General features: G+C 36.4%; 1 protein-coding gene across 1 annotated transcript in view; it reads right to left on the bottom strand.

Annotated features, from left to right (window-relative positions):
• The window catches only part of ClC-a (chloride channel protein 2), a 266134-nt gene extending 253378 nt beyond the window's left edge, over positions 1–12756 (bottom strand). The window contains exon 1 of the mRNA XM_069835328.1: positions 12598–12756. Within this exon, the coding sequence (XP_069691429.1) occupies positions 12598–12657 (60 nt within the window). The 5' untranslated portion in view covers positions 12658–12756. The remainder of the gene's footprint in view (positions 1–12597) is intronic.
• Between the last annotated feature and the right edge of the window lie 13071 nt (positions 12757–25827).

Below are 25827 nucleotides of genomic sequence, written 5' to 3'. Positions count from 1 at the left end.
TTCATTGCTTTATCGTCAAGTTTGCCCTATTTTAGAGTACATTTCCAGTTCCACATATAGGGCTAGTTTTGACTTCTTGTTCTATTTATGTGATACTTATTTTAGAGGCACTTGCTATTAAAGTGACCTAGGTGCGAACACACGAAAAAACACAGTTTTACTGGCAAATAAGTTTAACTTCAATGGACGAACGGAGGTACGCAATAATAGATCAACCAACAATTCGAAAAAAAAAAAAAAAAAAAGAGATATTTGCACAAATCTGTTGATGGCAGGCTAATTTAAGTCGGGAAAAATCAGCAATGCGATATCTGAATTTTGCTGCTATTTATAAGCAAAAATTCGTTTATTGCATAAAATTCATTTATTTATTTTGCTATGAAATATTAATTCAACTGCTGGTCTCTTATTAAAAATCGGTTAGTTTTTTTGGTATTATTTGTGTTATTTTTTGTAATAGTATGAATGTTATAATATTTCTTGCATAAAATGTTTTCTAAAAAAAAAAAACAGAAAAGTACCTACCAACGCTAAAATTCAGTAGCACTTGTCAACTCACAGAAAAACACCTTCTTCGTAGCAGTTAAGAGCGGTTATATAGTCGTCAACTCCAGACCTGTTTCACGAGGTGACTGCCTTTACGTCGCTCCGTACTCAGGCTTTGGATCAGGGTGAAGAGCGCTTCTTCATTTCGATAACATTGTTGCCAAACATCCACTACTTAAAATGACATATACAGGATGTTTCCGAGGTGGTGTCACAAACTTTCAGGGATGATGGCGAAGGGCATGTGTATCAATTTCAGATAAGGAGAATTTATTGTTTTAGTTTTATTTTTAATATTATATATTTATTTGAATGGTTTTAATTATGAATTATTTTTTAGAAAAGTTTTTTTTTTAACATTTTCGTAACCCTGGTCCGGAAGTGATCGAGTCGAAAGTTACAAGGAAAAATAGTTCTGTGGAAATGAAATAATTTTATTCTTCTGTACACCTTATTTATGTGTATATTTATCTGTACATCTTACACATACTGTATTCATCTGACGTTGTTTACGTTGTCTACTTACAGTATTCGATTCAGTGCGCTGTCTGAGGGATGGGGACAGGAAACTACACTAAAGCAATGCAGATAGCGTAATGTGTAACGGACATGGTCGGTCCTGATATGCACGACTGTAGACAGCAGTGTATGTGTACAAGTTGCAGTGTCCAGTCGATCAGTTCTAGTGAAATGGAGGAGTACACGAGAGCGGAATATGCAGACCTGATTTTCAAATACGGATGGGCCAATGAAAACAGTACTGTTGTCACGCCAGGAGAAGGCGGCTGAAGTACTTAGACGGGGCGGAGGGGAAACAGTCGCGCATGCGCACCGCGCTGTTCACTGCAATATTCCTGTTTCACAAACATCTACTGCACGTGTCTATGAATCTTTGCGACTTTGTGAAAATAATAGTGGGGTTTTTACTGTAGTGTTTTATTAGTTTCAACAAGACAATTGTTTTCAGTATACCACAAATCTTGTATTGCTTTAGTTATCCTTTGCTTTTCGTGTTAATAGTGTTGATAATAATGTAGTTAATAGAATTTATGTTATTGTATACTGTTATTTAGGTTTATAGCAGTTTTTTGTTTATTGTAAATATGTCGACAAAGAGAAAACAAGGATTGACAATCTATAGCGAAGAAAGGAATATTATTAGAAGTGAAAAATAATTCTGTGATGAAGAAAAACAACAACAGTGCCTTTGCATTCCTCTTACGAAACCTACAGCAAAGGTAGAAAAGTACTCTAATCTATCCACAAGAACAATACAGCGTATAAGGAATGAAATGAAAGACTGCACAGAAGAAAGTGCGTTGTCGACACCTGAGGGAGAAAAAAAAATGTAAACATCCAGACTACCGAAACGCAAATGTAGATGACTTCGACGGGAGATTGACAAAAAAGATATAATTGAGAATTTTTATTTGAAAAAGAAAGAGGGCCACCGGCGTAGCTCAGGAGGTAGCGCGTTTGCCTGCTGATCTGCAGTTGTGCTCGGGAGTGAGTTCGATTCCCGTTTGTGCTGACTACCTGGTTGAGTTTTTTCCGAGGTTTTCCCAAGCGGAAGACGAATGTCAGGTAATCTATGGCGAATCCTTGGTTTCATTTCGCCAAATACCATCTCGCCATCATCAATTCAATCGACACTGAAGAAGCTAGTAGTTATTACAGTGTCGTTAAATAACAAGTAAAAAAATAGTACCAAGCTGCAACAAACGTCTACCCTTTTACAAGAGAAAATTGATTTGAAATGAAAGACAACATTAAGACGAATACTGAAGAAAAAGGATTTCAGGTGGAAGAAGTGTGCAGCAAAAAAAAAAATTGACGAAAACACTGTAAATTAGAATACGTGAAGATATCTACAGCAAATAAGAAAGCTTAGGAAAGTGGAAAAACCGATTTTGTATCTGGACGAAATGCGGATAGATAGGCCTACCAATTTAACGTTTGCCAAGTTCTGGCACGATAAAAATGTTACGGGAGTTTTGACTACCGTAAATGTGTCCAGAACACTCATTGTTGTCCATCAGGATGGGGGCGGTGGGGCTAATGGCTTTGTTGAGAGATTCGAATTAATATGCACGGCTGGAACATAAACAGACGATTATCATGGACAGATCATACTCCAGAAATTTTGAAAAATGTGATAATGATAGTCATAGCGACAGCACCGAAGATGCGGAATCTTTTATGTCTGACTCCGTTCCCGTGTAGCCAAGTAAGTGGACGAAGTTTTTAGGTCAGAGTGTAGCGTAAAGTTCCCCCGTCCCGCCTATCTACTCCCCGCGCCAACTCATAGCGCGAAGACAGTAGACAAGCTCACAGATTGTATCGGGCCAAGTACCCAGTAGGAGACAACCGGCCCATACCATTTTTCCACGACTGTTCCACAAGTTAAGGGAAGGAGGGCACGTGTTGCCAGATTACAATTACATCTCCACACAACTATTTTTGCTTATAACTTTCGACTCAGTCATTTCCGGACCATGGTTCCTTATCTCAATTGATACATGTGCCCTTCCCCATCATCCCTGAAAGTTTGTAACACCACCTCGGAAACACCCTGTATTTGAAATTGAAGAATTAAAGTACTCTTAAACCGTAAACGTGACAGAAACATTAGGACTGAGGACTCTAATGTAAAGACTTTTATAAAATGTGTATTTACTGACGAGTTTAAAACGTAATTGGATCAAAAATCACTATCATGTAAAATAATTATCTATAGGATTACAATGTGCAGAGGAATAAAACGTTTGAGGATTTTTCATTCATACTGTGCTCAATAGTCGTCCTTTAAAAGGACTGTCATGGTCGAGGAGAGGTACAGGTGTATTCCATTTCTTTTGTGAACCACAATATGAAGTAATGATGATCTTTCACGTAGAGTTGCAAACAAAGATTCTTAAATGCTGAGAAAACTATTTGTGACGTTCTGTCCTGCCTCTGGGTGTCCCGCAAATGCTTTTGATTCTCTGCACTGGTCAGAATGATTTCGTTGCAAATTAAACTGAATGCTGAAATGGTGACTATCACCAAAATTCTTTCTATAATTCGTAGAAGTAATTTTAAAATGCAATGTTTTGTTTCATAATGTCAACAATTTAAAAATAGCATTTCATGGAATTTCCACGTTATGAAATATTATTACGATAGTCCTTTACCAACAGGTACCTTATCTTTTTAATTTGTTTACGGCAGAAGTCAAAGGCCATGTTTCAAAACATGAAAATACTGAGTAAAATACATTAAGCAACATGTTGAAATGAAAATCATGTAAAGCTGGAAGTAGGAAAATGTATTTTATTATTAGCATTCATGAATGTCTCTAATGCCTCTACCAGCCTGTTTCTTTTAATTTGTTTATTTTACGACGCTTTATCAACTGCGACGGTTATCTAGCGTCTGGAGATATGAACGTGATAATACCACCGAAATGAGTCCAGGGTCCAGCGCCGAAAGTTATCCAGCATTCAGTAGGAACTGGTTTTTATCTCACTGTCTAATGTTGTTATTCTCTCTGTCAACTTAGGAAAATATCAAAACCAGAATTCGTAACAAAAATATTCTGTACTGTTTAATAAAGCTCGGCGCCTACGACAGAACTATGTTCAGTCTATCCCATAACAATGTTCAAAATAGCCAGTAAGGCACTATATTCTCGTAATATTATTATTACATCATCGTATCCCATGATACTCATTTTTTTTCACAGTTATTTCCCTTGTGTAATTAATTAACATGATTTGTAATTTAGTTGATATGTAAATAAATTAGGGTAATATGTAATTAATTAAGATGATATGTAATTAAGTTGGTATGTAGTTAATTAAAGTGATATGTAATTATTTAAATTGGTAATAGTTCGGTGAAATAGAAGTACTTATAAATTAGATTTACTTTTGCTTATCGTAGGCGTTATTATAGAATAGTTTTTATTTATAGTCCTAGGTTTATTGCATCTAATATTTATAGATTTACGTTTATTTTATTTTATTTCATTTACGTTTATTTTATTTTATTTCTGTAATTGTAATTATTGTATATTATATATCACTGCCACCGGGTGTATACCCAATTGTAGTGTTAATAAATACATACATACATAAACAATTACAGAGAAAGACATAAAATTCTAGAGAACTTGCCACTCTGTCTTCACTTACACCTTAAAAATTCAGTAACTTTTCTTCAATATCAAGTCTTTTACCACATGTCAGAGCACAGTCGACTGGATTAATCTTGCTCAGGACAGGGACCGATGACGGGGCTTATGTCAGGGCGGCAATGAACCTCCGAGTTCCTTAAAAGCCAGTAAGTATTATTATTATTATTATTATTATTATTATTATTATTATTATTATTTTAGTTGGTTATTTAACGATGCTGTATCAACTACGAGGTTATTTAGCGTCGATGAGATTGGGGATAGCGAAATGATATTTGGCGAGATGAGGCCGAGGATTCGCCATAGATTACCTGGTATCCAGCTTACGGTTGGGGAAAACCTCGGAAAAAACCCAACCAGGTAATCAGCCCAAGCGGGGATCGAACCCGCGCCCGAGCGCAACTTCAGCTCGGTAGGCAAGCGCCTTAACCGACTGAGCCACGCCGGTGGCTATTATTATTATTATTATTATTATTATTATTATTATTATTATTATTATTGTCCTGTCTGAGTTTACCTTCTCTGTAGACACAAAGGACCAACTAAGTGGTTTGTTAAAGATGTAGGCGGCAATGGAGATTGCAGGAACTAGAGAACGGCCAATAAAAGAAAAAAAAACGAAGTTGTTAAAGAATAGAGCTCAATAACCAGTTCTTTGCAATAAAAAGGAAGAAAAATCTGATTACATCTAAATATCTGGTTTTTTTGGAATGTAGACGGATAAGGCGGTATGGCATAGTGGCGCCCCGTGGTCAATTGGGAGACCTAGGTATGGCATAATTGCGCCCCGAAGAAATCAGGTAGCAGATGGGACATGGCATAGTTGCGCCCCGAAGAAATCATGTAGCAGAATGGACATGGTATAGTTGCGCCCCGAAGAAATCAGGTAGCAGAATGGACATGGTATAGTTGCGCTCCGATGGGCATAGTACACACGAAAGTGATAGTCATAATATAAACAAATTACTTAAAAATATTACAGTGATAGCTGCATTGAAATCAGGTAGGCCTAGCATACGATCAATTTTGCTATTTAAAATAACACTTTTTTTTATCGATCACACATAATAAATGAACTGCATTTTTTGTTTGTACACTGATATCTTAACCCTACGATACAGTGCTTCGAAAATTGAAACTTAGAACCATTGTGAATTATTAACTCTTCACCCTTTTCACTAAACTTAACATTCATTTTAAATTAACCTCACTATATGCCATAGACGGTGTGAAAATCACTAATAAAATGTCAAAGACTACTAAGACCCCATATTCCAGCGACTCACTCATTTGAATATGTCAGTTAATAAAGTACTGCCAACTTCATGGTGTTCATTTTAACGGTATCGATCATGAATATTAAATCGAATAAGAAATCAATAAGGTTGGTTGATTACGAGGCTCGAGTTTCCGTAGTGTCTTTTTCTCTACCTATTTCATCGGGGCGCAACTATGCCATCCCCTTTTCTCTACCTGATGGGAAGGGGGCGCAACTATGCCCACAAAACAGGGGCCCTTTTTTATCTACTGCATCTTATCTGACCGTGGGGCGCAACTATGCCCTGCCCTCAACCCACGATAATAGTGCGTTGCAATGAACAACTGGGCCTGCATACTGACATAGAACATTCGCATTTTAAAAATAAATCTCTGAAATATTACAACTAAGGGAAAAGGAAATAAAGAGTTGAAGAGGTCGAAATGAAAGCTTCCTTATTTGACCAAGATCGAAGAAAAGCTATGCAAGCTTCCTATCCGATCGGTGTGCGAAACGCTGAATCCAGCAAGCTTCGCATAATTGGGGAGTGGTATGTTGTGCAAGTATTGCATGTATGACGTCCTGCGGCTGTCGGCATATAGAAAAATGGCTGCCTACAGTTGGAATGGCTGCAATGTATTTACCTTACCATAAACTTTTACTGTATTAGTAAACTTTTGTACAATTCTGCTTCGGCATAGCCGAAGTATGTATAACAGTATCAATAATGTGAATAATGATTTTATATTCTACGAAATATTACATTAAGTGCCGGGCCTGATGCGAATGAAGTAACTTTTGTAAAACCTCATTTTAGAACAACAAATTAATAAAAGCGCTTTTTAAAGATGCCATTCTTCAAAAAGGCAGCCTGTTTTGAAAATTCAATACGCTCAGTGAAACATACAATGTCAATAGAAAATTTAATGAAATTTATAAATACATCACACTAACATACGAAAACAAAAACGCACATAAATTTGCAACCTCATTCAAGAAATTAAACTACAACATCGCATACAGAACAAATAACACTCTACAAAAACATCTCAACACACAAACAACACAAACAAACAAATACAACCACACAGGCGTATACAAACTCAAATGTAACACCTGCAACTACTTCTACATAGGACAGACAGGCAGATCATTTCAAACACGTTACAAAGAACACATCACAGCCATAACAAAATTACAAAACACCTCCATACATGCAGAACACATCACAAATGCCAACCACACCTACAGAGACATCAACACAGACATGGAAATACTGCACATCCAACCAAAAAGCCAGAAACTCAACACACTAGAACTATATGAAATATACAGACACACGAAAACACGCCCCAATGATATTCTCAACACACAACTCAACTTCAAAACACATACTTTCTTTGACTCTACACTACGAACGCACCCACACAGGAAACAAGAGGCGCCAAGACCAACAACGACCAGTTCCGAAGATGACCGAAAATAGGTCGAAACATGTTAACAAGGTACGTTAATATTTAACACAAGAAAGTTCTTATCATACATATTCCGAAGTGATACAGTGTTAAAAGTTGTGCAATCAAGATGTATGAAATTTATAAATAATTCAACACATTTTATACTTTCATTGAACCCGCTTTTATGACACAGATTTCAATCAGGACAGCGGAATGAATACTATTTTCTAAATTATTTGGAAGACATTATTCTACAGGACTACTATAGGAATAATTTATTTTAAGATCATAGAGTCGCTCTTTAAACTGTTCTCTCGTATGTAATTTTCATTTCTTCCATGGAAGCATCCAATACCGGAACTGCTAAAACTAAGCAGTGCAATTTATACAGGGTGATTCAAAAGTTCGGCTACATAGACAAACTCCGTTATTACTGCAGAAAGCGAAAAATGGAATGAGGTGAAAGTTGTTGGAAATATATAGTTTTCAATCTAATGTGCTTGAATTTTCAATGTAGAATACATCGTTGAGGCTGTACACTAGTACGACACACCCACCATTCCCAATGCTGCCAAATTAGTGACTTTTCCGCTGGTTGTGCAGGAATTTAGATATTCAGAGTTTAGCAGTTATTTAACTTCTCACAGTGCAAAGAAACATTTCTTTCTGAAGTCTGAATAACTAAACATAACCTGTCACTCATCCTAGACCTTACGAAAGCTCGCTTTCTATCCATATGACAAAAAAAGTCCCATATACAAGACATATCAAAAGCATGAACAAAACAAACATAATCTGTCACTGATCCTCCACCTTACGAAAACTCGCTTATTTATTTTTCCACATTTTGGCAGCACTGCGATAAGCATTCCTTCACGTGAAATATTTCTTGAGTGGAATAAGTGGAAATTTAGTGTATGAAACGTGATATAACCGAGGATCGTATTGAAAATCATGAGCAACACATTGCTATAATTTCAATTTCAACAATGTAACAAAAACGATTATATGCTCATAATCTACACTATGTATTGACATATTATGACGCCATTAACTTCTATCATGTGACCACAGGCAATGTTTGCAAAATGGTCGACAACGATGGTTCGTTTGGACAGCGTGCTGTCATTAAATTCCTTGTTAAAGAAGAAACATCTGCTGCTGAAATTCACTTCAGACCTCAGCGTGCATACGGAGATGTGTGCATGGGCGCCAGCAGTGTTAGGAGATGGGTGAAACATTTCGAAGATGGGAACAAGAGCATCCAGGATAAACCTCGTAGCGGTCGCCCTCGAACTGCTTCCACGAAACGCAACAAGGAAAGAGTTACATAAATATAAAATTATAGATAGCCCATTATGTCCATGCAACAATAACGAACAAACGATAGATCATTTGTTATACAATTGTAAATTACTTGAGAGAGAAAGAGACATTCTGAAAGCGGCAGTTCTAAAGTCTGAAAACTGGCCAGTGAATAAAGACAAACTAGTGCACAAATACCAGAAGAACTTGAGCAGATTTACTAACAATATACAGTTTGACAAATTACAATGAAAGAAAAGTACAGAATTCATCCATCTATATTGCCTATAAAGTAACTCTTAGAACAATATAAAGTAATTATATGAACATAGTTTCAGGTAAACCTATGCATGTAGTATTACTCCACAGTAATGGAGCATGCAGACTGTAAAAAAAAAAAAGAAAAAGAAAGAGTTGGTGAGTTCTGAGATGCATTTTGGTTGAATTTCTTGAACCTGGATAGACCATAAATGCTATCCACTATATTCATACAGTTTTGAAGCTCCGTCGTACATTTTGCGAGAAACGCTCTGGAAAGATTATCTCGCAACACGATAACGCGTGGCCTCACATTGATTGTGTCACAATGGAGAAAATTAGAACATTTCAGTGGGAAATTCTTCGTCAACCTCCCTACAGTCCCGACTTGGGACCCCTCTAACTACCATCTTTTCGGTTCTGTAAAGGAGCAGCTGCGAGGCCAACGCTACGAGACGCTGGAGGACATGCGGAAAGCAGTGCGTCAGTGTCTTCGGGAAGATGAAACGGACTTCTACAGCAAGGGAATTTTCAAACTTACAGAACGGCGGGGAAAATGTGTGCAAAGAAATGGAGACTATGTTGAAAAGAGACAGAAAAGTCTGTAGATTAAGATGCTGTACCTGATTTGTCTAAAAAAATAAAAATTAAGATTTATAACAATGGGTTGCTCATGACTTTCAGTATGACCCTCGTACTTAATTTTCGCCGCGTATGTATTTGTAAGCCCCGCGTCTAGCAGTCGCGTTACGGAATGCGAGCTGGTTAGAGTCCTCATGGGGAAAGAATTTTCTCATGAAATTTCGGCCAGTGTATGGTACCGGTGCCCACCCAGCATTATGATGCACTTGAAGAGCTACGATGGGTGGCGAAATCCGGTTGCGAAATCCAACTATAACAGCTGGGGGGATCATCATGCCAACCACACGATACTTCCATTCTGGTTGGATGATCGTTCACCTCTGCTTCGGCATGTAAACGTGAGGTCAGTAGCCGGCTGGTCTGTCTGGGCCCTTAATGGGCTGTAGTCCCACGGATTATTATTATTATTATTATTATTATTATTATTATTATTATTAGTAGTAGTAGTAGTAGTAGTAGTAGTAGTAGTAGTATTATTAATTTTAGTTGTTAATTAACGACGCTGTATCAACTACAGGTTATTTAGCGTCGATGAGATTGGTGATAGCGAGATGATTTTTGGCGAGATGAGGCAAAGGATTCGCATCACGGTTGGGGAAAACCTCGGAAAAAACCTAACCAGGTAATCAGCCCAAGCGGGGATCGAACCCGCGCCCGAACGCAACTTCAGACCGGCAGGCAAGCGCCTTAACCGACTGGGCCACGCCGGTGGCCTCTATTATTATTATTATTATTATTATTATTATTATTATTATTATTATTATTTTAGTTGGTTAATTAACGACGCTGTATCAACTACAGGTTATTTAGCGTCGATGAGATTGGTGATAGCGAGATGATATTTGGCGATATGAGGCCGAGGATTCGCATTACGGTTGGGGAAAACCTCGGAAAAAACCTAACCAGGTAGTCAGCTCACGCGGGGGATCGAACCCGCGCCCGAACGCAACTTCAGGCCGGCAGGCAAGCGCCTTAACCGACTGAGCCACGCCGGTGGCCTCTATTATTATTATTATTATTATTATTATTATTATTATTATTATTATTATTATTAATTTGTAATGTTATACCATCTCTCAGTTTCATTCCATTATAACATAACGCAACACAAATGGAATTTCAGTCCCGTGTGTGGTGCGTAACGAGTTTCAATTGATAATAAGGGAGAGTAAAAACGAAGTAACAGTCCTCAAGAGAAGCCACGGAAACAAAGATACGTCTCTGTCTGTCATCAGGACTACGAGTATCAAATGTTATCTGTTGAAAACGTAAGCTTTCTATATAGCCTATTAAATGAGTTACTTTTCTTCCTAAAGTTTAAATTCAAAGTCTGACAACCATTTTAGCAGTACGTGCTCCATCACTAAAACCAGAGACGGAGCATCAATATTTCCAATATATTACGTATCGAGTCATTTGACTTGCTTGCAGCATTATTGTTCTCAATTTTTAGCAAGTCAAAATATCTTTAAAAGTTATGCATTGCAAGTGAGATAAAATTTTCAATGATGTTTATTTATTTGTCTTACGAACAATATTAATATGAGCAAATACTGGGTAACTTTCGGTGCTGGACCCCGGACTCATTTCACCGGCATTATCACCATCTCATTCAGACGCTAAATAACCAAAGATGTTGATAAAGCGTCGTAAAATAACCTACTAAAAATTAAAAAAAAAACAATATTAATACCACTCCTAAACCACATCCTTGACTTCGTATCTTATGTGGGAATGATAGAAATGAGGGCACTGAATATCTTGCTGTAATAACGCATTTGGATATATTATCAATCAACTATAATATTAAAATACTGCTCGTATCACACGCGAGACTCTTCACTACATCGTTATCTTCCTAGGAATGTGAATCATTCTCGGCGACTGTTATTTTTATTTATGTATTTCCCAGAGCTTAGCAACATGATGATGATAATGTTGATGTGTTATCTCTATACTAAAATTTGCAAATATTCTATCTCAAAACTGTCCTAAGATTAGTATCTATTAGTGCTAATCAGAGCATTGTGAAAATTGTATTGAAGGAAAAGTGAACAGAACCTTATAATGATTATATAAACAAAAATGTTCCGCAGTGATCACACCCTTTACAGTCCTTTTTTCTGTGTCACAATAAACATTCATCTGACGCTGTCAAGAAACTAGGTATAACGCAAAAAAAACCAACACTTCATCGTTATCTGTAAAAGTGCATTTGCTAGTCTCATGTTGGAGATGAAGTCACTGTGCATTATTATACACCACGTTGAATTCTCAGAAAGGTACAAAGCCGTAACAGTGTATTATATTCATTCACAAGTAAAGTACATGAGTTTTATTTCAGACGATATGCTATAACCACATATCATTCGGAAGCGCTCTTTTACTTTAGGTCATTTCGACAAAGCAAGAGCTTACATTTTTAAAATTCAGTACTACACTATTTCTGTTATGCCAACATTAAATGTTATCTACATAGCCAGTGCGGGAATATTGCGTTTGATTACAGTTTTATATCTGTGAAAACGTTTGCTTGACATTTGAAGCGACGCTTTATCTGCAAAGGAAATACCTCTTGATACTACCATAATGCGCGACCTAACCTACACAAGAACTTCTTGTGTATTTGACATAAATCATAAGCGCAACAAAAAGTAGCCTAGTATCATTATCTGTAAGGGGTTATTGCTCTTCCACACCACAGAATCAACCTTAACCCAATGCAGCGAAAGACCTTGAGCAAACACACCTGTTTCCACATCACAGCTGATGTAGCATTAAAAAAATTACTAAGTATTTTTACCTTTCACTTTACACAAAAAAGAAAAAAGAAGAAAAACGTGCACAACGTTTCTCTTCTTGAAATTATGTCACATTTACATTGAAAAAAGCATAACTAACAGCGAATTAATAAATTAAATGCTAATTTTTTAAAAACAAGACGATCGACTTACCAAAGTATGTTGATATCCCAATTCATTTTGCGCCTGTACAGTTAGAAGTCCCTGTGACATTTTGTTCGTGTGTATAATAAAATAAGTTTAAAAAAAAAACACAGCCTTCACCGCACACATTCGACCGTAGTAAACACCATCACGACTAGTTGGCAACTGAATGAAGAATCATAGATATACAACTGCCACTCGCCTGCCACCTATTGGTGAATTACAGAAACTACGTACGAATAGCCGTATAACGATCTATTCCGATAAACATTCTTTGTTGATCCGTGAGAGGTGATAAATGGCTCTTACGCAGATATGCTGTAATTACAATTTTAAAAGGAATAAAATGTTACTCGTGTTAGAAATGCTACATTTGGAATACTCTCATAACTTTCCACATTGTTGAACAATATTATTTGCTGTTGCAATTGTTTTTCTTTCTCTTCTAAATTTTTTCCCCGCCTTGACATAGAATCATTTTACTGGAAACCTTTCTGGACTTCGTTTTGAATATAAAATATTGTACAATTTGGAATTTCTCGTTAGAGATTTTTCCTTCTCCACTCTGTCCTAGAGTAGTGATCGACAGAATTTTTGTCATCACACTTCTCTAGCTGAAGAGGCGAATTGAAGCCGGAACAGAGAAAACGCAAAACAACAAATAGAGTTTACACTCTTAAAATACAAGTTTGTGTTTTCACAGATCTTTGCCAAAGGTTTAATCCTTTGATTGCATTTGGTATTATTTATTTTTTTTATTTTATTGGGTTATTGGGTTATTTTACGACGCTGTATCAACATCTATTATTATTCAAATCTGCTTTACAGGGAGCTTCACCTGAAAGACTAGATTTGCATAATATATACGTCACTGTGTACGTTAACAGAAAACCACAATTCCAAGTCACACAGACTTTGTGTGCACTCGATGTGGGTCTCTGGCGTTTCGTCAGCCCACGCGAGTTGTGTGGATATAAAGGGAAAAGTTGAGACGGTGTCGGGTAGAGTTCCCGGGTAGCTCAGTTGGGAGAGCGCTGGTACGTTCAACCAGAGGTCCCGGGATCGATACCCGGCCCCGGAACAATTTTTCCCTTGAAATTATTCAACATCTAGGTTATTTAGCGTCTGAATGATATGAAGGTGATAATGCCGGTGAAATGAGTCCGAAGTCCAACACCGAAAGTTACTCAGCATTTTCTCGTATTGGGTTGAGGGAAAACCCCGGAAAAAACCCTCAACCAGGTAACTTGCCCCGACCGGGATTCGAACCCAGGCCACCTGGTTTCGCAGCCAGACGCGCTGACCGTTATTCCACACGTGTGGACCTTTGGTATTATCCTTTGCAATATTGGGTCTAGTCCTGAAGTAGGTGTTTGTGGTTTGAATCTCTGTTTCCAGGCAGATTCGAACCCCACTTCAGACATACTATTTATTTAATCTCACTCTATGCTTCGCTTATTTTTCTTTTTAGAGTAACAGCAGAGATTCTCCGCCCCACCTCTGGTATAAATGCCGAAAAATCTCATTCTTTTATAAGGAGTATACGGCGTATTGTACGTACTTATGTACTGTATATATGTTTGTATGCTACCGGCGTAGTTCAGTCGGCTGAGGTGCTTGTATACCAATTCAGAGTTGCGCTCGGGCGTAGGTTCGATTCCCGCTTGGGCGATTACCTCGTTCGGTTTTTTCCAAGAGCTTTTTCCAACCGTAAGGGGAATGTCAGGTAATCTGGCGAATTCTCGGCCTCATCTCGCCAAGTAATATCTCATTCTTACCAATTCCATCGACGCTAAATAATAAGAATTTATTGCTAGAACGAAAATAAGTTACATATATATTTTTTTACATATAAAAATGACTCTAGCAACCCTAGAAAGAGTACATACTCGTGCTCGAAACCATTCCACAAAATGTTAAGAAATTTTATTAATTAACATGGGTTAATAAAAAGTAAAAAGAGGAAAAGGAAAACACAGATATTACAGTAATTGAAGCTATTTTATATTTTCTCTCTAAACAAGAGTTTTTGATTGGGGGCACTTTCTCTTTTGCTCCGTGCTCTACCATGTCGTTCACCGCTGTGGAGTAACGGTTAGCATGCCTGACTGTGAAACGAGGAGTCCCGGGTTCAAATCGTGGTTGGGACAAGTTACTTGGTTGAGGTTTTTTCCGTAGTTTTTCCTGAATCCATTAAGAGCAAATGCTGGGTAACTTTCGGCGCTGAACCCTGGACTCAATTCGCCGGCATTATCACCGTCATGTAATTTCAGACGCTAGATAACCACAGCAGTTAATAAAGTGTCATAAAATAACCCACTAAACAATCTACCATTTCAACTTCATATTGACACCAAACATTATACAGGTTTTATATATAAAAAAAGACAGAAACCAAACGCATTTAGGTCACTAATTTGTTGCTGGCACGCGACACAGAGACTCACATAAGGCGCTTCAACTACTGAACCTATATTACGTATGGTTGGCTGTAAAAATCACGTGACTATGCATCCAAGCTCATCGCCTGCCGTGCAGAGCGATTATAAAGCGTCTCATCTACGATTACTGGTGTCTCGTATTGTACGTTAAGTCCCATCGGAACAAAAATGTCTTGTTCCGTGTGAATCCCAGATGGAACGCCCAAAATTCCTATTTATGGACATACGCCATAGAAGGCTTATGTTTACGTTTTTACTTACAGTTACAAAATACTGAACATTGTTAACTAATACCAAAGAAGATACCATCCATGTGTGTCCGCAGGTCTTGTCAAGGGACGTTACTGACAGATTTGCGAAATGCTGACCCGCTTAAGGGGAGAAGATGGTATTTTTTAAAACTTTTTTTTCTATTTGGTGTAAAATATTAATTTTTTGTATGTAGAGAGCTCATAGCTGTGGCAACTTAACCAAATAAAAATATTTTTAAAAAAATTATTTGGCGGTCCAAATTTAAAAAAATATACCTAATGCAGGATTGAACTAAAACCGATATATCTAAACCATTTTTAAAGATAGATTCAAACAGTTTTTTGCAATGTATTTGCAAAAGCATGTTCTACAAACTATCTATCAGAATTTTGATATTAGTCCCTACGTTTGTAAAATAAACAATTAAAATTTAATAACAATTTTCTGATTTCCTTTCTTGCAAACAAACGGACGTATTTTTAAAATGAAATCAATAAACAAAATTCTGTTATAGAGAAAAGTTTCCTAATAGTCTAAACAATGTGTGTTCTAAATTTCATGCATGTATCTCTAATAGTTCAGAAATTATATCCATTTTTGTCTGGCAATGTAGCAAAAAAAATGAAGTTACTGGAAACCGATAAAAGTGGGCGTGTGATTTAAAAATCCATAGCGCAGGAAGTTTAAAAATGATGTCTCAACATCCGATAAGGGCACAAATACCCACAAAATGTTATGCAATGCATTCCACATATATCAAAGGGTATTTTAATGAAGAAAAAAATTTTTTTTGAAAATTTAATTTACCGGAAACAACAATAAAAGTGGGCGAATGATTTAAAAATCCATAACACAGGAAGTTTAAAATTGGCGACTCAACATCTGATAAGGGCAGAAATACCCACAAAATGTTATGCTATGCATTCCACACATATCACAGAATATTTTAAGGATTTTTTTTAATTTATTCATTTTTCACCAAAAAATACCATCCTCTCCCCTTAACCAACATTCTTACAAGGTTGTTAACGTTGCGTATCTGGACGGTCATCTCCATCTGGCATCGCACTACAGAGGCGAATATAACATTTTGGGGTATAGTGAGGATCACGTAAGTGTAGTTTCTAAAAGTCTAACTTTGCCGTCTCTTCATTGTTGCCAACTAATACCAGTTATCACCAAAGAGGAAAAAATCACAATGCTACATTCTGAAATAATAATAATAATAATAATGATAATAATAATAATAATAATAATAATAATAATAATAATAATAATAATAATAATAATATAGTAATTAACAATAATTACATGTCTTATTTATTTATCACATCTCATCTTTATATTGCGAGGTGTTTTCTACATGATTCAATAATTTATGAAATAGTGTATTTTCCTTCTGGAATTATGTCATATTATGTTGGTAATTAGGATTAGTATGATCTAATATTAAAATTTATTTTGTCTGGTAACATGAAATTCATTGCTTTAATTAAACACTTCACGATTCACGAGACCTAACCTAAAAATGTAGTTTGATCACGTGAAATGATTAGTACGAATTCCGAAAAACAGACCGCCACTTTAAAATGTGTAGCTTACTTAAAATACTTTCAAGCACTTTCTTTCATGGAGAAGTCGCTACCATGCTGTTTCCTCTCTTGAACATTTTAATAAAAAACTAAATACGAAAGAATTTCATTAAAATGTCAATACTCGTATATTTACATGAATGTTTCATACGAAGTAGGTCTATAAGATATTTCTTATTTAATTACACTTACCTGAATATAGAGTTGAATTGGAATCACAACGAAACAGAACTGAATTGTGTATTGATATTAATATTATTACCGGTATTACTAATTAATTACTAATTCACAAGCCTAGATACTTGCATTTTCATCAGTTTACTTTACTGCAAACCGAAGTTATTGATGTCAACATAACAGTTAGAAAATAACTGCAAGTTGTAATATTTGTCAGTACCCGAAATTCGAAACGAAGTTGGTAAAAGAAAATTCAACCTGAAAGCTAGAAAATCACTATAATCCACTAGCATATGTAGTAATAGGGGAAAAATAGTTAGGTTTCACCCTTACGGTATTAAGTAGCCTAAGCTGGCCCGGACTATAATCATGTTCTGTTTGCTGACACTTGCATTTGTTTTAAATTTGTGGATGTTATGCAACAAATCAATGAGAAAGTCTCACCTGTATCGAACCGGACATCACTAATCTATAAGTTGAGTAAAAATTCATGTTCTGAGATCAGTAGCGGTTCCTCGGGGGAGGGAAGGGAGGAACGTCCTCCTCACATTTTCTTCTTTTGAAAGTAAATACCAAATAAAATATGTGCCTTGAAATTCGAGGAAGATTCGATAATTTTTAAGTTCACAGCTATAAGAAAAACTCGGTTGATCGAGTTTTAAACGACACGCGCTCATGTGCTGCTAGAAAACTGTGAGAAGGATGCGAGATTGTCTGTGTGGAGGAAAGGCACTCCATTCCTCCTCTACTGCAGTTAACACACATAGACAACAGCGCACTAGCGGCCAGAGAAAGAAGCAGAGTTTTAAAGCAAGTAAATGAACGGAGAGGGAGGACATCCTCCTCTGAATCAGCATATGGGCGGGAAATAGAAACCGACTGGTCATGCAGCAAGCTCGCTACCGCTGCCACTTAACGATGTTGCATTCAACCGAACTATAACACATCTAGGAGGAGACACAACAAAAACAGTTTTAACGCAACGCTATGAAAGACACCATGTAAACTTTTTTTTTTTAATTATAAATCAAAAATATTATTCATTGCACTTTATATAGGCTACTATTCATGGTTTGAAACTTTCGTGGATATTTGAAAGTTAAAGTCGGGTTTATGTAAAACAAAGAGGAAGTAGCTCTACGTAGTTGGCCCCTGAAATTCACTTCTATTCATTGTTTACTAGACAGGGCAACAGCCAAGTTGTCAGTTTTGTACAAATATATTTGAAACTGAATGTAGGTACTCCAAACTACATCATTTTTAACATAAAAAATTAATCGGCCACCGACAGCTTTGATCAATAATGATAGTATGACTTTACAAGAACTGACATTCTTCAAAAGTATGTGATACTGAACTTGTAAAATGTACATGTGGCAACACAGACCACGTGGGTGGGTACAGTGTTCTCGCTTTCCTCAGATTATTTCCCATTCCCATTTCCGTAAAACGGTTCCGGTTACGAGTTAGTAACTAGTCTCTTCCAACACGTGTGATGCTGTAGTGTGCTCGAAAAATGCTACGAGGTTGTGAATTTCCTTGTAATTGTTAATTTGTGCAATTATTCAACAATGAATGGAAGTGAAATCATAATATATTTTGGACAATTTAGGAAACTCAGTTTACAAGAACAGATTATTGCTATACAGAAGGGAAGGCCAACCCCAACACTATCTGGTCTTACATGTATGCATGTAGGCTAATTTGTAGCATGTTTCATTCAAGAAGATGTCATTTAGTGCTGTTAATTTCTTTCCTCCTCTTAAGAAATATGCAGGAGCCGCCACTGTCTGAGATTGATTTCCTTTGTAAGGAATCTCTTCTGCTTTTATTTCTACAGAAGCTTTCACCCACGGAGACAAATTGACAGATATTCTACCTGTTATAGGTCTGTGTGGTTGTTCACAAGAGGGTCTATGCTGTTATATGATACTGTTCTTCATTGTTTTGACAAATGGGAGATCAGCTGTAAGTACGGTCAAAATGGAGTCTTAGTCAAGAAACATCTCCACCTTCTTTCATATAGCTTAATTTTTTCTGCTTTCTTTCCTTCATTATTTCCTTTTTGTTTCTAGTCTTTTTTTTTACTCTTCTCGTTCTCTGACCTTAAGACAAAGCTGCGAAGAGACTCCTGCGCGCATTCCGTTGCCGGCCGCCACTTTAGCCACTCTCATTGTAGTATAGCGAGGGTCACATAAGAACAGTTCCTAAACAGCAAATATTGCCGTCTTGTCAGTGTTGCCAACTGTTAGCAGATATCACACGATCCTACGTACTAAATGACTTATTTACTTACCGCACTTTATGTTGGAAGGTTATCTATACTAATAATAAATCTGTAGCCGAAATTTTTCTGGTAATTTTCGATTTTTCAAAAATAATTGGTCCTAACATATATAATTAACCACCCTGAAACCGAAAATCGCTTTTTTGAAATTTTTGTTTGTATGTCTGTCTGTATGTTTGTTACCTTTTCACGCGATAATGGCTGAACCGATTTATATGAAAATTTGAATATAAATTAAGTTCGTTGTAACTTAGATTTTAGGCTATATGGCATTCAAAATACTTTATTTAAAAGGGGGAGTTATAAGGGGGCCTGAATTAAATAAATCGAAATATCTGGCTTATTATTGATTTTTGTGAAAAATGTTACATAACAAAAGTTTCTTTAAAACTGATTTCCGATAAGTTTTATTCTTTACAAAATTTTGATAGGACTGATATTTAATGAGATAAATGAGTTTTAAAATTAAAATAACGCCATCTAAGACGGTGCAATGAATTAAGAACAAATGACTGCGACTATAAGAGGCCTTGGACAACAACAATCGAAACAGAGGCCTTGAACATCAACAATCGAAAGCTATTAAACATAGCCTACAGAGAATGTGTCTGTGTTTGTATGAAGTAATGTCAGAGGCTAAATTAACCGATTTGCATAATTAATTATTATTTCACCATTGGAAAGTGTAGTTTCTCTAGACGGACATAATGCTATAATGTTATTACAGTAACGTCTGAATAAATCGATTAAGATTAAAATGGCTTCTTACGCACAGAAAATTTGATAGGCTATTTTATACATTCGTTTTCTGTATTTCTTAAAATAATATTTATGTACACTCATTTTAATCTCAGAGAATTAACGAACAACGAGAGTGTATTGATTTAGTATGAAGTAATAGTACGTTAGCTTAGCAATCCATTATTTTATAATTCAAATTTTAACTATGCTCAATTGAATCGTGTTAAAATACATAAAATATATATGCAATAAATGCAATGCAAAAAAATATCCGGTAATGAGCGAAGCAGATTATCTTGCGCTGTTGTAAAAGTTGTTCCCTGGATCAAACGTCCTATTTTAATTATGTAATTACTTTATATTTATTTCTAACAGGTGCAGCGGAGCGCACGGGTACGGCTAGTTCTAAATAATTCAATAATTTGTAACATATTTTCGTAGGCAATACGAAATTCATTAGTTTGACTAAACAATTGACTCACGAGACCTAATCTAAAAATGTATTTTGTTTGACCACATAAAATTATTAGTACTAACTCCGAAAACTTACCCTACTATAGTCTTGAATTATAACCACAACCCAACACAAAATAACTATTATGTATTAATATTAATACTGATATTAATTAATTATTAATATATTCAATTTTCACTAGCTTCCAGTAACCGGCTCAGAAATCTAGTATAATTTTAATTTCATGGGACTTCAGTACCGACAAATATTGTCGATATTTGTCTCAGCTGCCAACATACCAGTTACAAAATCACTACCATTTATAGTAATTGTCAGTATCGAAATTCGAATCGAAGTTGGCAAAAGAAAATTCAACCTGGAAACTAGAAAATCACCACAATCCACTAGCAGATGTAGTAATGGGGGAAAATGGTTAGGTTTCACCCTTAGGGTATGAAGTAAGAGCGTATTCCGAATCTCAGCGCTGAGCAATCTGATGGCATCACAGTGTTCCGAATTTCACCGATGGAGTCACTGATGCTCCACCGGTGTCGCACCGGTGCCATCAGCTTGCAGAGGTGGTGGCAGTCTCCATCAGTCGCCATCAGTGAATCTGATTGGTTCTTCTATAGGGCGGGAATTAGCAGACGAATGACATCGTGAACTGTTGTGTCATGGCGGTGTGTTCTGCTGTATTGTTTGTAATGAGCACAACGTAAAAACAATATGTTAATGGCTTATGAGTGAACATGTCAACGGACCAGCTACTACTACCGGTTCAAGAAATAAATTGTTTATGCTCTCTTTTCTTTGAACGAGATGGCAGTACGGAAATTTCGCAAAATTTTGCTAACGTAGCTCAGACAACAACTTATACAGTCGCCATGACAGCTATCGATCCTTCCAGCAGTTTTGTTCCTATTTCGCTGCAGCGTGACGTCATTGTTGTCCACTGGTCCGGTGAGATTCGGAATACGCTGGAAGCTAACCCGGTCTATATTGCACTACACAGCTCAGTCAATTCTCGCGCCGACTTTCGGAATCTGTGAATCGGAACTGGCCTGCACTCTGGAAATATCTACTCTTATACGTACCCTGAAGAAAAAGAGTAAACGTCCTCTGAACAATAAAACATACCCCGCGCCGTGGTGTAGTGGTCTAAGCTAACAGCGTATTCCGAATCTCACTGGACCGGTGGACAACAATGACGTCACGCTGCAGCGAAATAGGAACAAAACTGCTGGAAGGTTCGATGGCTATCATGGCGACTGTACAAGTTGTTGTCTGTGCTACGCTAGCAAGATTTTGCGAAATTTCCGTACTGTCATTTCGTTCAAAGAAAATAGAGCATAAACAATTTATTTCTTGAACCGGTAGTAATAACTGGTCCGTTGACATGTTCGCTCATAAGCCAGTAACATATTGTTTTTACGTTGTGCTCATTACAAACAATACAGCAGAACACTCCGCCATGACACAACAGTGCACGATGTCATTCGTCTGCTAATTCCCGCTCTATACAAGAACCAATCAGATTCACTGATGGATACTGCCACCACCTCTGCAAGCTAATGGAGCCGGTGCGACACAAGTGGAGCATCAATGACGTCATCGTTGAAATTCGGAACACCGTGATGCCATCAGATTGCTCAGCGCTGAGATTCGGAATACGCTATAAGGCATTCTGTACTAGAGCTCGCATTACGAAATGCACGCTGGTTCGAGTCCTCATTGGGGAAGAAATTTTCTCATGAAATTTCGACCAGTATGGGACCGATGCCCACCCAGCATCGTGATGCATTTGGAGAGCTGCGATTGGTAGCGAAGTCCGGTTACGAAACCCACTATAATGGCTAATCACATGATACCTCCATTCTGGTTGGATGATCGTCCACCTCTGCTTCGGCATGTGGACGTGAGGTCTACAGCCGGCTGGTTGGTCTGGGGCCTTAAAGGGCTGTAGAGTCACGGATGATGATGATGATGATGATGATTATTATTATTATTATTATTATTATTATTATTATTATTATTATTATTATTATTATTATTGCAGAGTGTTCTTATCCTGACTCTACACGGACGCCTTGAACTTGAAAGATCCACATTATTTGATTGGAGTAATTAGCTGAACTCGATTAGATCAGATTACACCATATTTCATTACATAAGATTTCCAATTGGTTGCACAACGACGACCGCTTTTCTATAGAAAATAAAGAATGGTGTACGGCCTGTATGAATTTCAGTGGAAAATATATTCCTGCACATTCGACGAAGCAAAAAGACAAACAATTGCGTGGGTTCTATATAAAACACAAGGTCACCTAAAAATATTTGTTCCAATAGGAAAATTCCTATGCAAACTTGAAGTGAAAATGAAAAGATTACATAATACGCAATTAGCTGGTAATAAATTTTCAACACAGACACAGCAGGGAATGAACAAACTGAATCCGAAACGAAAACACGCGTAGAAGGCAACACAAAAAATATAAAGAGTTCATAAAGCACCTGTGTTAATATACTTATAGTAAGTTACAAATATTATAATAGGCCTATCGTTACTAATTTACTACGTATTTTGTTTAATTTTCAGCGCATCTTTCAACAAATGTAAATGCATAAATGCATACATATTTTTCACTTCTTAGTGTACAAAATATTTTGAGCGGAAAAGTCCCGCCCTTATTCAGAGGTTCACAGAAATTCAAGAACTTCTTAAAAATTTTTTTTATGAATGTTTTTTTTTAACCTATAAACTTTCCACCTACAGTATATGGTATAACACGTTTTTGTTATACTCAATACGTCAAATTCTCTCTGCAAACCTGCAGGGTTATTTCACTTTCACCTTGTATATATAATAATTTCATTTTCTTTCGATTATAAAGATGACTAGTGGCTTGTGCAGCAAATGCTGCTGCAAACTAAGTTCGTTAGACGTTCAAATAAAAATTTTTCAAATTTATTTTCAATGAAGAATACTTGTCTTTTTGAAAGTTATTTGCTTCCATAATAATGAAATATACTCCCTCTGAATGGATTTTTTTAGTCCAGATACTTTTTCTTGAACCTATCCAAATTCAGTTTTTGAGTTTCAACGCGAAAACGCAAGTATCAATGTCAGGACGATAGCAGTAGCTATTTCAGGTCATTGTTGATTGTAGGCGAAAGTTAAAAAAATATCAGGTTTGCTAAGCTTTCGAACAATAGCATTTTTGTATAGCTGCTGCATGTAGAACTTGAAATGTAGAGCCTAAAATCATTTTATTCTACTAAGAGATCTTGGTGAAATGAACTGGAGACTACAAAATTTTCTAGGCCTCTTATTTTACCAGTAAGTAATACCTTTTTATCTTTCCTTAGGAACTGTAATTTTTGCGCTCTCTCGAGCCAATACTGAAGACAGTGACACATATCAATATCTACATTACACCGTCATTAAGTATATGAAAAAGACCCAACACCACTGGGTTAATAAGTATAAAAATATTTGATTGTTAATAACAATATTATTATCTTGCTTAAGTTTTGTAGTTATATATAGCAGCCACTCAGTAAATTATAGAAATGAAGATCTAAATTAAGATATTCTTTACATTTACTTACATAACCTCAAAACGTTTCACTTACATGTCATCAATATAGCATCAATATTATGTACAATTAATGAAAATAGACGCATCATGATATTAATTATAATAATATTTAATTTATAATGGTAATAATGTCATCAAACACCTCAAGTTTCGTAGATTTGAATATCCAATACACAGCTGTACTCAGAAAATTATACACTGCAGAATCAGTTTTTAATAACAAATTGAATTGAGCTCTAGATATGTCGGCAATCCTGCAGGTCATGGCCTTCGTGTAGTAGCTTATTGTTTATTGTAGTGTGTGTTTTGTTCTAAAATTGAATCAGGTCGGCCGTGATTTAATAAAATTAGTTCTCAAAACTGACAACAGATGGATTTTGGAAAATAGGAAAATTATGTAGGAAAATTGACATTTCACTGAAAACTACTACTTTTCCGAAAAACTTTGGATGCCAGGCATAAAAATGAGGGGGTCACTCATTAAAATCCGTTCAGCCGTTTTCCCGTAATTTCCATTACCAGTTCAAATTATATATATAGATGTATAAAATTAGTACACCCGAAGGAGCAAAACTCGTGCTCGGGTGCAGTACAGTTATAATTAAAGGTAGGAATTTATGCCATAACATGAGGGTATTAGGTTAGCTGTGCTTAGATTTTCGTTACGTCATGAATGACGTGAAGCCTGAGGTATGGCCAGGTTACAACTGAAATGTGTTTTGTATCGCAGCAATTGAATGGGGATACGTTTCTCGTGCGTATAACCAACACTCTATGCACACTTAACCTTGTACTGCCTTCCTCCGACGAGTTTAGCGCTGGGACCTGAGGTATTCTTGCCATCGGTGTGGGGGGGTTGCAGGTAGATTCTTTTGTTGCTACAGCCAAGCCGAGCCGAGCGGAGTGGGAAGTATTAATCGTCCAAAAATATGCAGTCTTCAGTTTGTAGTAGTGTGTGAATATGTCATATACATATTGTTTACCTAGGTCTATATGGTTCTGTTATTAATGCATTAAATATATTGTTGCAGTTTTTGCTCAAACATCTCCCTGATGTCAGCTACATTAATATTATATGAATTACTCATATTAAATATTTCACCGTTACAAGTCATTTTTAAGGAAACATGCTGTAAAAAAGTTTTTGGTTTTATTCTATTGGAATTTTAGAATGTATGTGTGATTGGTATCGTGAAAAACAGATTCCTATAATATCATGCGAAAATCATTTGTTGGTGATATCTTCAAATACAAATCAAATAGTTTTACTTCTCAAGTGAGTTCAGCAGTAGCCTACAGTATATTTAAATTAATTACTTTACAAATTTAATTCAATTCTACTAATCACTAAATTTTATAGTATGATTCTTCTTTTCATTTATATTATTGTAGTTGCATTATGATTTTTCTTTTTATTTATTTTATTGTATTTGTATTTCTGGTGGTGTGATGGCCTTAACTTCACCAGAATAAATAAATAAATAAATAAATAAATAAATAATAAATAAAATTTTCTACAATACTTTCCTTCTCTGAACACGTAAGTACGAATGGTTGTATCTCTATCTCGCCAAAAATACGTTAGGAAACTAATAGGCATACTGCTCTCGTAAATTGGGCGAATGTTTTCAGTATGATTGTACTTCCTTCCAGACTGCCGCTGTCACTGTTCCCTCCCACTCCAGGACCGCGT

The sequence above is a fragment of the Periplaneta americana genome, chromosome 1 (genome assembly GCF_040183065.1).
Source record: "Periplaneta americana isolate PAMFEO1 chromosome 1, P.americana_PAMFEO1_priV1, whole genome shotgun sequence".
NCBI lineage: Eukaryota > Metazoa > Arthropoda > Insecta > Blattodea > Blattidae > Periplaneta > Periplaneta americana.
Note: the sequence above shows the minus strand (reverse complement) of the source record. Positions and strands in the feature narration are given on the sequence as shown.